Source organism: Chelonoidis abingdonii, chromosome 1, assembly GCF_003597395.2.
Source record: "Chelonoidis abingdonii isolate Lonesome George chromosome 1, CheloAbing_2.0, whole genome shotgun sequence".
NCBI lineage: Eukaryota > Metazoa > Chordata > Testudines > Testudinidae > Chelonoidis > Chelonoidis abingdonii.
The window spans coordinates 143956191-143969793 of record NC_133769.1 but is presented as its reverse complement, the minus strand read 5'-3'; the positions used below and the strand labels follow the sequence as shown (position 1 = coordinate 143969793).

Here is a 13603-nt window from a genome sequence, read left to right as displayed (position 1 = left end):
CTGGAACAAATTCCCTAGGGAGATTGTGGAATCTCCATTATTGGAGATTTTTAAGAGCAGGTGAGACAGACACCTGTCAGGGATGGTGTAGATAACACTTGGTCCTGCCATGAGTGCAGGGGATTGGACTAGATGACCTCTCAAGGTCTCTTCCAGTTCTACGATTCTATGCTTGTTATGTAAATTAAATTAACAAGACATGGTGTTTTCAGGACCCCTTAGCATACAATTATGCAGCCTAATGAACAGCTGCATACCTATGGTGGTCTTTTCAAGTTGCCACAGAGTTGTGTTCCAGAATCTCAGCCTTCCTTAAAAAAAGTTAAGCCTCTAGCCCTCATGGTTGTGAAGAAGACCTTCCAAACATGAACTGAGTGTTGGCATGGTAGTGATGTTGCCTGAAACAATAGCTTTCTTAAGGCAAACCCATATAGCTGTGGGACAAATGCTATCTTCTGCAACAAGGACAGAGATGGCTCCATACAGTCATCATCCCTCAGGCAATCACGTGTGTTGGTATCTGCCCCTACTCCAGGCACTGGGCATCAGATTGTGGAGCTAGCACTGGCTAAAATGTTGCCAACACCCTTCCCATTTACCCAGCATCCCACTACTTTTCCTCCCTCTCCTCCCAGCTTCCCCTGTCACTGCAATGGAGTAAGTGACCAGAATTTACCTGCCTGCTTCTTTCTCTCTGGCTCCTATTCCCTCACAGCACACTAGAGAAAGATCCAAGAGAGATGACTCAGAGGTATCAGCACAGTTGAAATGAACACAGGTGTGACAGAATGTACCCCCATATTCACACCCTACACTCTGTTGTAATAATCTTTGTACAAAGTATGCCTTATAAGGTATTGTTTGAAAACTCAAGTTACTGATCAGTGTCGTCCTGACAAAATATGTGTGGCAACATTATATGTTAATGCCATAAGTGGAATCTTATAACGTATTAACACGTTCCAAACTGAGATTGGCAAACAGGTCTGTCTCAGACAAAGGAATATGTGCTCTGCTTAACTTGCATTTAAGCAGTAAATAGAGTCAAGCAGCAAGGGATGCAAAGGAAGCTCTAACAGGTGGTGGGGGGGGGAAAAGTAGCAAGGAACATCCTTCCCCTGCATAGACTTTGTCTCCTGGTAACCAGCTGGAAATGTTTTTCAAGAAAGACTGAAATTACAAAAAGGAGGGAGAAACACCACGAGCCACCCTCCTCTCTTTCCATTGCTTCGCTACACCTGAAGGCATAAAAGACACAGCTGATGGACTAGGGGGAGTGGTCCTGACCTCACAAGTTTGGTCAGTAAGACTGCTGAAAGCAGAGGGGTGGGAGGGACAACAAAAACACCTTTGCTTAGATTTTAACATAGTTTGTTAAGTTAGGCACCTGTTGCATTTTCTCTTTCTTGTAACTGTTTCTGACTTATGCCTCACTACTTGTACTCACTTAAAATCTCTATGTAATTAATAACCTTGTTATATTGTTTTATCTACTCCAGAGTATTTAAATTGAAGTGTTTTGGAAACTCCATTTGGAGCGGCAAGTTGTGTGCATATTGTTCCTTTTAAAGGAAATAACAGACCTAATATAGCTTGTATAGTCTATGAGAGGGCTGGGCAGTACAGGACATAGATTTCTGGGGAGAAATCTAAGACTGAGAGTGTGTTAGGGTCACCCTGTAGTGTCACCCCTTCCTGGGGATCTACAAGGCTGGTGAGAGCCAAAATGTAACCCAAGTGTGATTGGCAAGCTGCAGTTACACACAGACACTCAGGGTGTGGCTTTTATAATGGAAGGCTGTTTCTGAGCGACCCAGGTGGGAGCTACTGCTGCAAAGTACTGCAAAGCACCCAGCATTGCAGGGCAGGCTAACGCAGCTGCACAGAAGTCTGAATTGTACTCTGGTATGTCACAACAGGTATTTGAATACCAAGGCATGTCCTTCTATACCAGTCACACCAGTAAACATCTTCACACAGGTACATTAGCCAAGCCAAGCAGTAAGGAAGCTCCACAAGCACACTCGCATCCAACTCACACTATCTGAAAGTCCCGCAGATACTTACTGGGAAGCTGAAGCATTTGAGCTGTCTCTTCTCCCAGACAAATCTATCCAGCAGCTTGTAGGTCTTGATCTTGGTCTCCAGGGTGATACTGAACAGCATGGAGCTCTTCACGTTACTCAAGTCCATGCAGACCTTCTCTGTGGAGGGATAGCTCAGCCGCGCTGGCAGCACAACCACATAGTTCCTTGAGCAAGGAGAGAGAAAGAATCAGAGGGAAGGATTTAACCATGTGTGTTGCTTTTAAAACATTCCCAGGGAATCAAGTTCTCTGATTGACCGATAAACTGTACCAACCTAGCTGGCTGCTTGTGAACTTAGAGTTGATTTATGCAGAAGCCTCCTTCCCTGGCACGGGAGACAGGCTGAGTTTCTCTCCCTCACCATACTCTCTCAGTTTCTCAAGTGTCACCTCTTCCTGGGGATCTACAGGAGATAGTCAGGCACACCACAGCAACACTGTCTGGCAGCCTCCACAGGGAGACACACCCACCCCTCACTGGGAGAGGCTTGGAAAATCTCTACTATCTCTCAAGGGGGGTTGAGGCTGCCTTTGTCAGTTTTGGTTTCTGCTTTCCAATCAAAGCAGCTCTTTGCCAGATTCTGTCACCCTCTGTGACATCACAATAGTCTCCTTGACTACTGGTAGTAATGTTGCACTGCATGACAACATGTCTTATAGGGCTGATGTACCTTGGTTAATTTTCTCTGTGCAACCATTTTCCATTATCATAGTACTTCTCAGTGAAGAAACACAAGGACTGGACAGAGGGAGAGATATGGGAAACCAAACGCAAAGAAAACCATCTCCAGCTGGGACTCCCTCTGACATGCTGCAATTCTTTGCCTAAGAAGTTACCTGCCCTTTGTGACACCCTAACTATCTCCCTAGCAACAGCCAGTGGTGGCACAGAGGATGATATCTGGGGAGGTTAGAGGGGATGGTGTCAACATGAAAATTTCACCACTTTGGAGATATAAAGAACAAGGGAAAGGAGAGAAATGCCAGGAATCAAGGAACAAGAGACCCCAGACCTGGTCTTATAACTTAACTGCTTTAGTCAGTGAGTCTCCACCCAGCACTGACACCAGACTTCCAACAGGTTTCTCTGTCCCCCACATTCTGAACCATAAAAAAAATCTCCAGCTTCTTCTCTTGCCTGCCTCCCCTCATCTTACTCCACCTGGGGGTCTTGGAAAACCTGCCTTTATTTCTCCGCTCCCTACAGACTCCCTCACAGCATTCACAACTGTCCATGTGCACCTCCTGTTCCTTCCTTCAACAAACTGTCCCTCCTCCACCTACCCATTCCCGCCTCCAACCAAGTACCATTCCTGATCCCTCATATCTAACCAATTGCCTGCTTCCCTGACTGTGTCAATTGATATTCCCTCTTTCCTATCTGCCAACCATCTTCATCACACCCACCCCTACCCATCACCCTCAAACATTTGTCCCAACCTCCTTACTCCCACTTCTCATCTCCTCCCCAACAATCTACCCCCTCAACCTACTCTAGGCATTTGTAATGCCTCTAGCCACCAAAGTGCCCTCCACTTTCCCCCACAGCAATTTGCTTCTTCCTCCCAACCCCTTATCCTCTTCTTCTCCACAGTCAAAGAGCTGGAGCCAATCCCTAACCCCACAGTGACTTACGGGACAGGGTCATCCAGGACAGCAGATTGGAGAAGTAGGGCCAGGGTGCTGAGGAGAAGAAGCCACATCTCCTGCCACAAGCAACACCCCAAAGTGAGCTACCTAGAAGCCTCTGGGTAGGATTCAAGTTGAAGAGGAGAGAGAAGAACAGAGTCTAAGCCACTTTCTCTCTGGCTCTCAGTTTATGTGGTACCGGTCTTATATCCTCATTCTGTCAGGGGTGTGACTCTAAAGAAGACTTCTTGCCTAGTCAGGTATGGAAGACAATCCACCAATCAAGAGTTGGAGAAGGGAGGGTGGGGAGTTCAGATTTAACCTGTGAAGGAAGCTTATTCTGGACTGGAATGGAGACAAACGAGTTCTGAAAAGCTGGAAAAACGACTTAAACTCAGGCCTTTTCTCTCTGAATTTGCCAGAACTAAGGAGTATATACATTATGTGTATAAGTGCAGTATGCACAATATGTGTGCGTGAGTGAAAGAGAGCTCATATGTACTGTGACAGACCCAGACCAGTGGGGTACAGGAATCTGGTCCTATTGGTATCTAAAGGGTGGGCAGGCAAAGCCCGCCCACTTCTAAAGGACCTCCCCCAGCCTAAGGGGAGGATCCACAGGTCTAGGACACCAAGCAATTCCGTCGGACAACTAATGAAAAAAACAGGATTGGGAGTGAGGTCATAGGGCTAAATGAAGGGAACCCGATGGGGACACTGGGCAGAGAACCCCAGACAACACCCACTGCTCCTCGAAGGCGTCAAGGGAGCCAGTGGACGCTGCCCAGAGGAACTCTGCCCGGATGCGTGAACGGACAGAGAAGCAGAAATAGGCCCCACAGTCGCAGGAAATCCCATCGGCCAACCTCCTCTCCCTAGTGTTTTAGATGGCTAATTTGGCCAGGGCTAAGAGGAGGTTGATAAGGAGATCCTGCGACTTTGTGGGGCCACGGTTGGGGAGTGTGTAGATAAAAAGGCGAGGGGAAACGTGCAACCAAAAACACAATAAGATATTCAAGAGGAACCGGAACAGGGGCTGCAACCTGGCGCACTCCAAATAAATGTGCGCCAAGGTCTCCTTCTCGCCACAGAAAGGACAGGTGTTAGGGACAGGGGTGAACAGTGCCAAGTACATGCCCGTACTCACAGCCCGTGAAGGAGCCGCCAACTGACATCCCCGGCGGGCCTCGGGACCAGGGTAAAGTACAAGCTGGCCCACCGGGGCTTCTCACCCTCGAGAAGTGGCAAAAGGTCCCACCATTTGGTATCGGGGCGGGACGCGAGGGTGAAGTAGTGAAGGGTGTGGAGCATGAGCGTGTACAGATGTTTCCGTGGCATGGCCTGGAACAGAACAGGCTGCAGATCATGCAGCCGGCTCGCAGTGAAAGGGTGAGGGGGCTGATTGGGTCCACGGGGCAGGGGCCCAATAAAAATGTCCACAAGGCCTGGGGTGGAGGGTGGGTGGGGCGTGCCCTCTCGCAGGACCTGGTCGAGGTAAGCCCAAGCAGCAGGCAGTAAAGCGGCCTTCACCTCCTGAAGTACGCGCCGGGGAGTACGAGCTCTGGAAAGCCCCATGCACTGAGTGAGCATCAGGGAATCCAGCCAGTCTCCCCGGTCGTAGTTCAGGAGGTCTCCGACCCTGGTGACTCCCGCTAAGACCAGCCTTTGGCGCACCGCGGGGAACTCCGCCACCTGCACACGAAGCTGGGGATTGTGTAGCAGGGGCTCCGCGAGGAGGTCGGCCCCCACGGTGACCGCCATGGACCTGGTTATTGAAAAGAGCTTCCAGGTCCGGAGGAGGTCTTGGTAGAAGCCCAGAAGCCCGAAGAGGTCTCATGGAAGATCTCTCAGATGGAGGTAAAAGAGCTGCTGGTCGTATCGGAGCCCTCAGAAGCGGCGGAGGAAGGAAGTGCGGCCAATATGCTCCACGCCGGACTACCTGCACTATACAGGAGCCTTTGCAGGGCCTGGAGGCGGAAGACATGGACCTGAGTATGTAGGCACTTCAGGCCCTGCCTCCCCTCCTCTAGGGGCAGGTGGAGGACCCCTGCAGAGACCCAGTGCATCCCTCACCAAAAGAGCTCCAGAATCGCCGTCCGGAGGTTGGCCAGGAAATCTGGGGCTGGGACCAGGGTGTTGAGCCGGTACCAGAGCATGGACAGGACCAGTTGATTAAGCACCAGTGCCCTCCCCCAAAGGGAGAGGCACCGGAGTAGTCTTGTCTATTTCCGGAGCCGCTCCGTCACCCTGCCCGCCAAACCGTCCCAGTTCTCTGGCAGAGACGGATGCACGGCAGAAAGGTAAACGCCGAGATAGAGCAGTGGACCCGTGCTCCACCGGATGGCCTGAAGCGCGGGTGGGAGGGAGCTCGCCTGCCACCCGTCCCCGACCACCAGGCCAGAGCTCTTGACCCAGTTAACCCGGGCGGAGGAGGCCGCCGAGTACACAGCCTGGCAAGCCTCCACCCGCGCCAAGTCGCCCGGGTCCTGGACCACGAGGAGCACATCGTCAGCGTACGCCGACAGGACCAGCCGCAGCTCCGGCTCCCGAAGCACCAACCCCGTCAACCTCTCGCGGAGGAGACAGAGGAAGGGCTCGATCGCCAGGGCGTACAGCTGGCCCGAGAGGGGGCACCCCTGCCGCACTCCCCTCCCGAAGCTGACCGGCTCGGTCAGGGTCCAGTTGAGCCTGAACAGACACTCCGCAGAAGCGTACAGCACCTGGAGAAAACCCACAAAACGGGGTCCGAAGCCGAACGCTCGCAGAGTACCCAGGAGATACCCGTGATCCATCCTGTCGAACGCCTTCTCCTGATCCAGGGACAAGAGGGCGAACGACAGACCATCCCTACACCCTAATTCCAGAAGGTCCCGGACCAGATACAAGTTATCAAAGATAGTGCGGCCCGGGACGGTGTAGGTCTGGTCTGGATGGACCACGTCCGCCAGCACGGACCCTAGACGTAGCGAGATGGCCTTTGCAATGATTTTGTAGTCCGTGCTGAGGAGCGAGATGGGACGCCAATTCCGTAAATCGCGGAGGTCCCCCCTCTTCGGCAATAAGGCGAGCACGGCTCGCCTGCACGAGAGAGGGAGGACCCCGCTCTGCAAAGACTCGGCCCAGACGGTGACCAGGTCTGGGCCGAGAACGTCCCAGAACACGCGGTAGAACTCCACGGTCAGCCCGTCCATGCCCGGAGATTTATTGGTGGGCATGCGACGGAGGGCTTCCGAGAACTCGGCCAGAGTGAGAGGCAGCTCCAGCCGGTCCCGGTCGCCCGTGCCGACCGTCGGGAGCCCGTCCCAGAGTACTCTGCAAGCGTTAGGATCGGTCGGATCCGGGGAGAAAAGGGCCGCGTAGAAGGCCCTGGCCCTCCCGCACATCTCCGCCGGGTCCGTGAGGGGGGTGCCGTCCTCCGCCAGGAGGCAGGTGACGTGTTTCTTGGCCCCCCTCCTTTTCTCCAGGGCGTAGAAGAAGCGGGAGCCGCGGTCCATCTCCCGAAGGAGGCGGATGCGGGATCGAACAAAAGCTCCCCGGGCCCGATGGTCCTCGAGGGCTCGAAGCTCCTCCCGCTTCTCCCGGCACGCTCCGCAGAGGGATGGATCCTCGGGGCTGGCGGCCAGACGCCTCTCCAGCTCCAAGACCTCCCGCTCCAGCTGCTCTATGGCCGCATCCCTCCGCCGGCTGGCGCCCCGGGTGTAGTCACGGCAGAAGAGCCGGGCGCGCACCTTCCCCAGATCCCACCACCGCCGCGCCGAGGAAAAGGCGCGCCGCTGCCCTCGCCAGGCCAGCCAGAACTCCCGGAAGGACGCCACGAAGCCCGCATCCTCCAGCAAACTATTATTAAAGTGCCAATAGGCCGGCCCCGGCCTCTCCTCGCAGAGAGAGGCCATCAAGGTGGCAAGGTGGTGATCCGAAAAGAGGGCCGGCCGAACACTGGAGGAGTGGGCCCTTGAAAGGTGGAAACGTGACAGGTAAATGCACGACCGATGGGCCTCCACCCGGACGAAGGTGAACGTCGAGACGTCGTCCGGGTGGTGGTCACACCAGACATCCACCAGGGAGTGGTGTTCGATGATCTCCTGGAGGACGTCCGAAGCGGCCGGACACTGCTCAGTCCCCGAGCGGTCCCGTTCCACAAGGGTGGTGTTAAAGTCCCCTCCCAGGACCAGACACTCACGAGGATCCAGGGAGCCGAGGAAGGCGGCGCCTGCTGATAAAAACGCAACCTCTCCGGGTCCGATGTCAGAGCATAAACGTTGACAAGATTAACCACAAGCCCCTCCATGTGAACCTGGAGGTGCAGCAGGCGGCCTGGCACAGCCTTCGTGAGCCCAGCACCTCGGGCCGTAGGTCGGGGGAGAACAGGGTCGCCACTCCAGCCGCGCAAACCAAGAAGTGGTTAAAGTAGGCCCCGTCCCCCAACTCCAGCTGCCAGCTAGCTTCAGCGGCAGGATCCGTATGGGTCTCCTGCAGGAAAACCACAGAGTACCCCCCCTGCCGGAGGAAGGAGAGCACCTGGCTCCTGCAGAGACCCATCCTACAGCCCCGGGTGTTTAAAGTGCAAAGATGATCGGCGCCATGAGGAGGGCTGGAGGGGATCCTCGCCAGCAGACACACCCACGGCCTCCGGCAGGCCGCACAGCAATCCATGACCTACCCCGTAGGTGAGTAAAGAATCATGGAAGAGGCGAACCCGCTGGTAGGCCATGGCGGCCTGCTTCCCAGTCCTCTTACCTTCCCCCATGAGGACCCTTACTGCCCGGAGGATGTGATGGAAATCCCCCCACCGCCAGAGCGCAAGCTGGACTTTGTTACAGGAGCCAAGGACGTCCTCAAGAAACTCCCGCAGTTCCTTCCTCAGCGCATGGGGGGGCGGGGTCACTGATCGACGACTGTCCCCCAGTGGGCCCCCCGTCACAGCCCCATGGCTCACCGAGGTGGGCAAGCAGGGGGCAGACCCCCGACGTGGCGTCCGATGGGCCAACGCCACGCGACCTGCCCCGCTCTCCAGTTCAACAAGGGGCGGTGGAAGGAGAACAGCAGCCCCTGGTGGGTCGGGACAAGGAAAAACTAGTGAAGCCGCTCCCTGGGGGGTATTCCGAGGGGCAGCACTGGCATCACAGGAGGTGGCGGGGGACAAGGACAGGGCTAACAAGAGTAGGGCGAGGATCAGGGAGAGAATCTGGGAAGGGGGTAGAGGCAGGATCCTGAGCCAAAGGTGAGCCACTGGACGGTGGCTCCTTCTGGTCAGGCTCAGGGATCTGGGAAGTGGGAAGGGGACCCCTAATGATGCCGGGCGCAGCCAGAGTGGCACGTGGGCAGCCTCGGCATCTGGAGATAGATGTTCGTCAATGGGGTCCCTGCCTAGGAAGGAGGGTGGGTCCTCCACACCCAAGAGGGACACCCCCTGGGAACTGGGTCTCGACAGCGGGGCACTGGCTGTCGCCCCAATGGGCTCGGCGGCCGTCAACAGAGTGCCACCCGCAGCCAGGCTGATGGAAGATTCCAGGGGACCCTCAGAAGCGGGAGCAGAAGCAGTGGTCAGGGGAAGGGAACTCGGAGACAGAGGGGCCGTGGTGAGGTCACCCAGATCGAGGCCTGCTGACAGAGGGTCGGCATCCCCCTGCGTGACCGGGGTCAGACCCAGGGCCTCGATCTCCTCGTAGATGGAAGGGAAATCCTCTTCCACCACCCCAGGGCCCTCCCCACCAGCACCTGAGGCGATACCCACGTCGGCGCTCACAGAGGTTCTGAGTGGGAAGGGGGCAAGAGAGGCTCCCTCGGGGGCTTCCACGGGAAGGGACCCCGGAGGAGGGGTGGTGTTACCTTCCGGTGCTGCCACGATGTCCCCAGCCAGCACCACAGAACGGGAGTCATCAGAGGGTAAGGCGGAAGGCTCGTCATCGGTGCCTCCCTTCCTGCTCTTCCTGGGGGCCTCCGAATCCGAAGGACGTAAGGAGGCTCGAGCCTTCCGCTTGCCCCGCTTCTCCTGCACTAAGGACCAGCCCTCCATGGCATCATCCGGGGGCTGGCTAACAGGGGTCGGATCGGGGGGCAAGGGCAATGGCTCAGGGACTTGGGGAGGCAGTGATGGGACAGCAGAAGCAAGGGAGGTTTCCCCCTGGGGCAAGCCCTCTCCCATGTCCGGCAGTATCCCCACTGCACCCTCCTCCACAGTGGGGGACTGAGAAGGAGGAGGAGGGGCAGCTTCGGGTGCCGGGCAGCCAGGGGTGCTAGTGATGACAGGGCCAGCACCATACCAGGGCTCTGGGGTCCCAGATGCTCCTCCATGCTGGGCCAAGGGGCAATCCCTCCGGACGTGGCCCATCACCTGGCAGAGGTAGCACCAGGCCTCCCCCATTGAATAAGGCACCCAGTAGTGGGCTCCCTGGTAGGGGACCAGAAACGACCTCTCGAGCACCTCCCAGCCACTGGCGGCAGTTGAAGCTGCACTTGCCAGCGGAACGAGAGGATGTGACGGAGGGCGGGGTCCTTGCAGCCCAAGGGGAGAGGGCTGATGACGGAGATAGGGCGCCCCAGGGCAGAAAGGGCAGGCAACAGGGTGGCATTGGGCAGGAAGGGAGGGATGGAGGTCAGGATTAAGTGGACCCCCAGGTCTTCCAACGGCTCCAGGGGGACGAACACGCTCCCCATCGCCAGGCCCATCTCAACCGCCTCCTGTGCGGCGGCCTCCGATGCGAGGAAGAAGACCACCTTTCCGTACATTTTGGAGGCCGCCCCGATAGCCGTGGGCCCCACCATCCTCACCAACGCCCGCACGTAGGTCTCCACGTGGGGTGAGAGGGGCACCAGGAGGCAACAGACACTGTGCTTCCCAGTCAAGGTGGGAAAGTGGCCCCGGCTGCTGTAGATGGAAGCAGAATTCAGCGGTTGGAGGAGCAGCAGCAGGCGGGGGGGCCACCACCACCTGGGCATACACCCTGGGGGCCGGGGGAGAGACACTCGTGGAGCTGGTGGAGGGAATAGTGGGGAGGGATGCCGCGGCCGGTAGCGGGGCCGCGGCAGCGGGGGCAGTCTCAGCCATGGAAGGCCTAGCCTTTCTAGTGGGGCCCTTACCCTTCTTCCCACCCCAATCCTTCCCACCGGCCTGGGGGGGCTCCCCCCGAATCGGAAGGGGTGAGGGACGTGGCAGCAGTGGAGGTCTCCCTGGTACTCACCGCCACCCCAGCAAGGGTGGTGGTAGGTGGATCGGCAGCGGCAGACAAGGTAGAGGCTTGGGCAGGGGACACAGGGGCAGGTGGAGGAGAGACAGTGGGAGCATCGCAAGGGGTCTCCCCCACCGCATCCCCCGCCATAACGAGAGCGGGGAGGGAGACAAACAGAGAGGGGAGGGGAAGGAGAGGAGGCGACCACCCCTCCCCGCTAGGCTGCAGGCAGGAGAGGAGGGTGCCAGAAAGGGAAGGCTAAAGGGGTGTGGGGGGCAACCAAGGACCTAGGGGTGGGAGGGCGTCAGGTCACCAACACAGAGGGGAGTTCCGGCTCCTCTAGTTGCACTAGAGAGTCGAGGGGACAACGGCATGGGGGGTGCAGTGAACAAGGGGAAACTCAAATAGGGGAAGGGCACAAGCACATGGGAAGGGGTGTGGGCGCACAAGGGGAGGGACCAATCAGGGCTTGGGGAGCACAAGGTGGGGGGGGAAGGGCGAGCTGGGAATGGGGTAAAGGGATCATGGGGACAGCTGCAGGGCTGCGGCAGAACTATCAGGGACGCAGAGGGAAATAGGTGGGAAAGACAAATGTGGCAAAGGGGATGGGGTCAGTCCAGGGGGAGGGGGAAGGTGGTGCGCTCACGGGCACTTGTGCCAAAAAGTCAATTATAGGCTGCTGCTCCTGCAGGCCCAAACGATGGAAGCGGGCATGATGAGCCAGGCGAACAGCTCAGTCCCAAAGGCAGGAGTCCGAAGCAGAAGGAAAACAGCCAGGGGGGATGGTGGAGGGGGAAACAATGGTGGTGGGGGACACAGATGGACCGGGGGCAGGCTCCACCCCACACCCCTGGTGCCCCAGCAAACACAGTCCAAACCCCCACCACAAGAGCACAGTTCAAAAAAGACTCAGTCCAGAAAAGCCCCCTCCACAGTGGTCTTCACGTGGTCTTCCAGCAGCAGGTGGTCCTCTTCTACTTCTCCTCCTCAGGGCTCCAACAGTTCCCCAGCAACAGCCACAGCATCCCCAGCAGCTCCAGGTGGTGTTGGTCTGGTGTCCAGGCAGGAGGGACCCCGCTCAGATGGTGTCCTCAGCAACAGGAGCTGGGGTCCCTCATTCCCCTCCTCTCTGGGAAGCAGGCCAGCAGGCCCCACCCCCCAAGGGGCCATAGGTGGAGTAACAGCAGTAACTGAGGTGAGGGGGAACTACTAGCCAGCCAGCAAACAGACAGCAGAGAAAGGGGGGGGCGTGTCTAGCCCAGCCAGGGGAGCAGCTGGAGCAGGAACAGCAGCAGTAACAACAGCAGCAGCAGCAAGGGCCCAGTGCCCAGCAGGAACAGCAGCAGCCCTCTCCCTCCTTCCTCTACAGCAGAGTGGTTGAAGGGAGAGCCACTAATAGCCACAGGAGAAGCAAGTGTCTGTTCCCTGAGTGACCAGAGCAGGGGCTGCACTAGAGTAATCAGGAACCTGCTAGAACCAATTAAGGCAGACAGGCTGATTAGAACACCTGCAACCAATCAAGGCAGGCTAATCAGGGCACCCGGGTTTAAAAAGGAGCTCACTTCAGTTTGTGGGGGGCATGTGAGGAGCTGGGAGCAAGAGGTACAAGAAGCTCAGAGTGAGAGGGTGTGCTGCTGGAGGTCCAAGGAGTACAAGTGTTATCAAACACCAGGAGGAAGGTGTTTGGAGGAGGCCATGGGGAAGTAGCCCAGGGAGTTGTAGCTGTCATGCAGCTGTTACAGGAGGCACTATAGACAGCTGCAATCCACAGGGCCCTGGGCTGGAACCCAGAGTAGAGGGTGGGCCTGGGTCCCCCCAAACCTCCCAACTTCTGATCAGAAACAGGAAGAGTTGACCCCCTTCACCAGAGGGGAAGATCTCTGAGGTGAGCAAACCCACCAAGGTAGAGGAGGAACTTTGTCACAGGACATAGAGTAACACTGGCTGCAGAGAACTAGTTAAGTTCCCACTCCTAACCAACATATCGAAAAGAATACACAACATTGTCAATTCAGCAAATACTTCCTGCATTAGGGGATTAAAAATTAAATACAAATGAAAACATGAGCCACCCAATGTAACGTCACTCCCAGATTATAGCTTCCTAACCAGTGATGCAAACAACCTTGCCTCAAACCAAACAATACTGAAGGTATTTAACCAACACCTAAAGCAACAATATATGAATCACCTGAAAGAAGAAATTAAGAACAGTTAAAAAACCAGATTGCTATAGCGCCCTGCAGAGAATTATCATATCAGGGTTGTATTTACAGTAGCAAACTTCATAGCCCGAATTCACTTCCTGTGCAGCTCAACCAATAGGAACAACAGCTGCCAACACCTGTAGCATAAGCAGGACTCAGACATTTTTGCCCCGTCATCTAACACTGTTCTGAGCAGACATACAGTTGAGCTCTGTCTAGATGCCATATATCCACATTCTGTCTGTAGAATGGAAGCTGTAATGTCATCGCTATTACTGGTGGAGCTGCACTGGTAGAGAGTTATGAGTATGTCTGCTAGTATAGACAAGACTTAGCAGACTGCCTGTAGCTCCTGTATGGCCCATCCAGCTGACAGCTACGACCCTCTGCTTAGGAAGTACACAGCTGGCAGAAACTAGGCAAAGATATAAGCGCTCCTAAGGCACTGTATTAAAGCACATTTGGAGTTTCTAGACCAAACCATTTTTGAGATAAGATGGGACATCAACTCT

General features: G+C 56.0%; 1 protein-coding gene across 1 annotated transcript in view; it reads right to left on the bottom strand.

Annotated features, from left to right (window-relative positions):
• A2ML1 (alpha-2-macroglobulin like 1) overlaps positions 1 to 8426 on the bottom strand; it is a 39348-nt gene extending 30922 nt beyond the window's left edge. Inside the window, exons 1-3 of the mRNA XM_075061944.1 lie at positions 8376 to 8426; positions 3722 to 3792; positions 2068 to 2251 (exon numbers count right to left, since the gene is read on the bottom strand). Of these exons, the coding sequence (XP_074918045.1) occupies positions 2068 to 2251; positions 3722 to 3792; positions 8376 to 8426 (306 nt within the window). The remainder of the gene's footprint in view (positions 1 to 2067; positions 2252 to 3721; positions 3793 to 8375) is intronic.
• Between the last annotated feature and the right edge of the window lie 5177 nt (positions 8427 to 13603).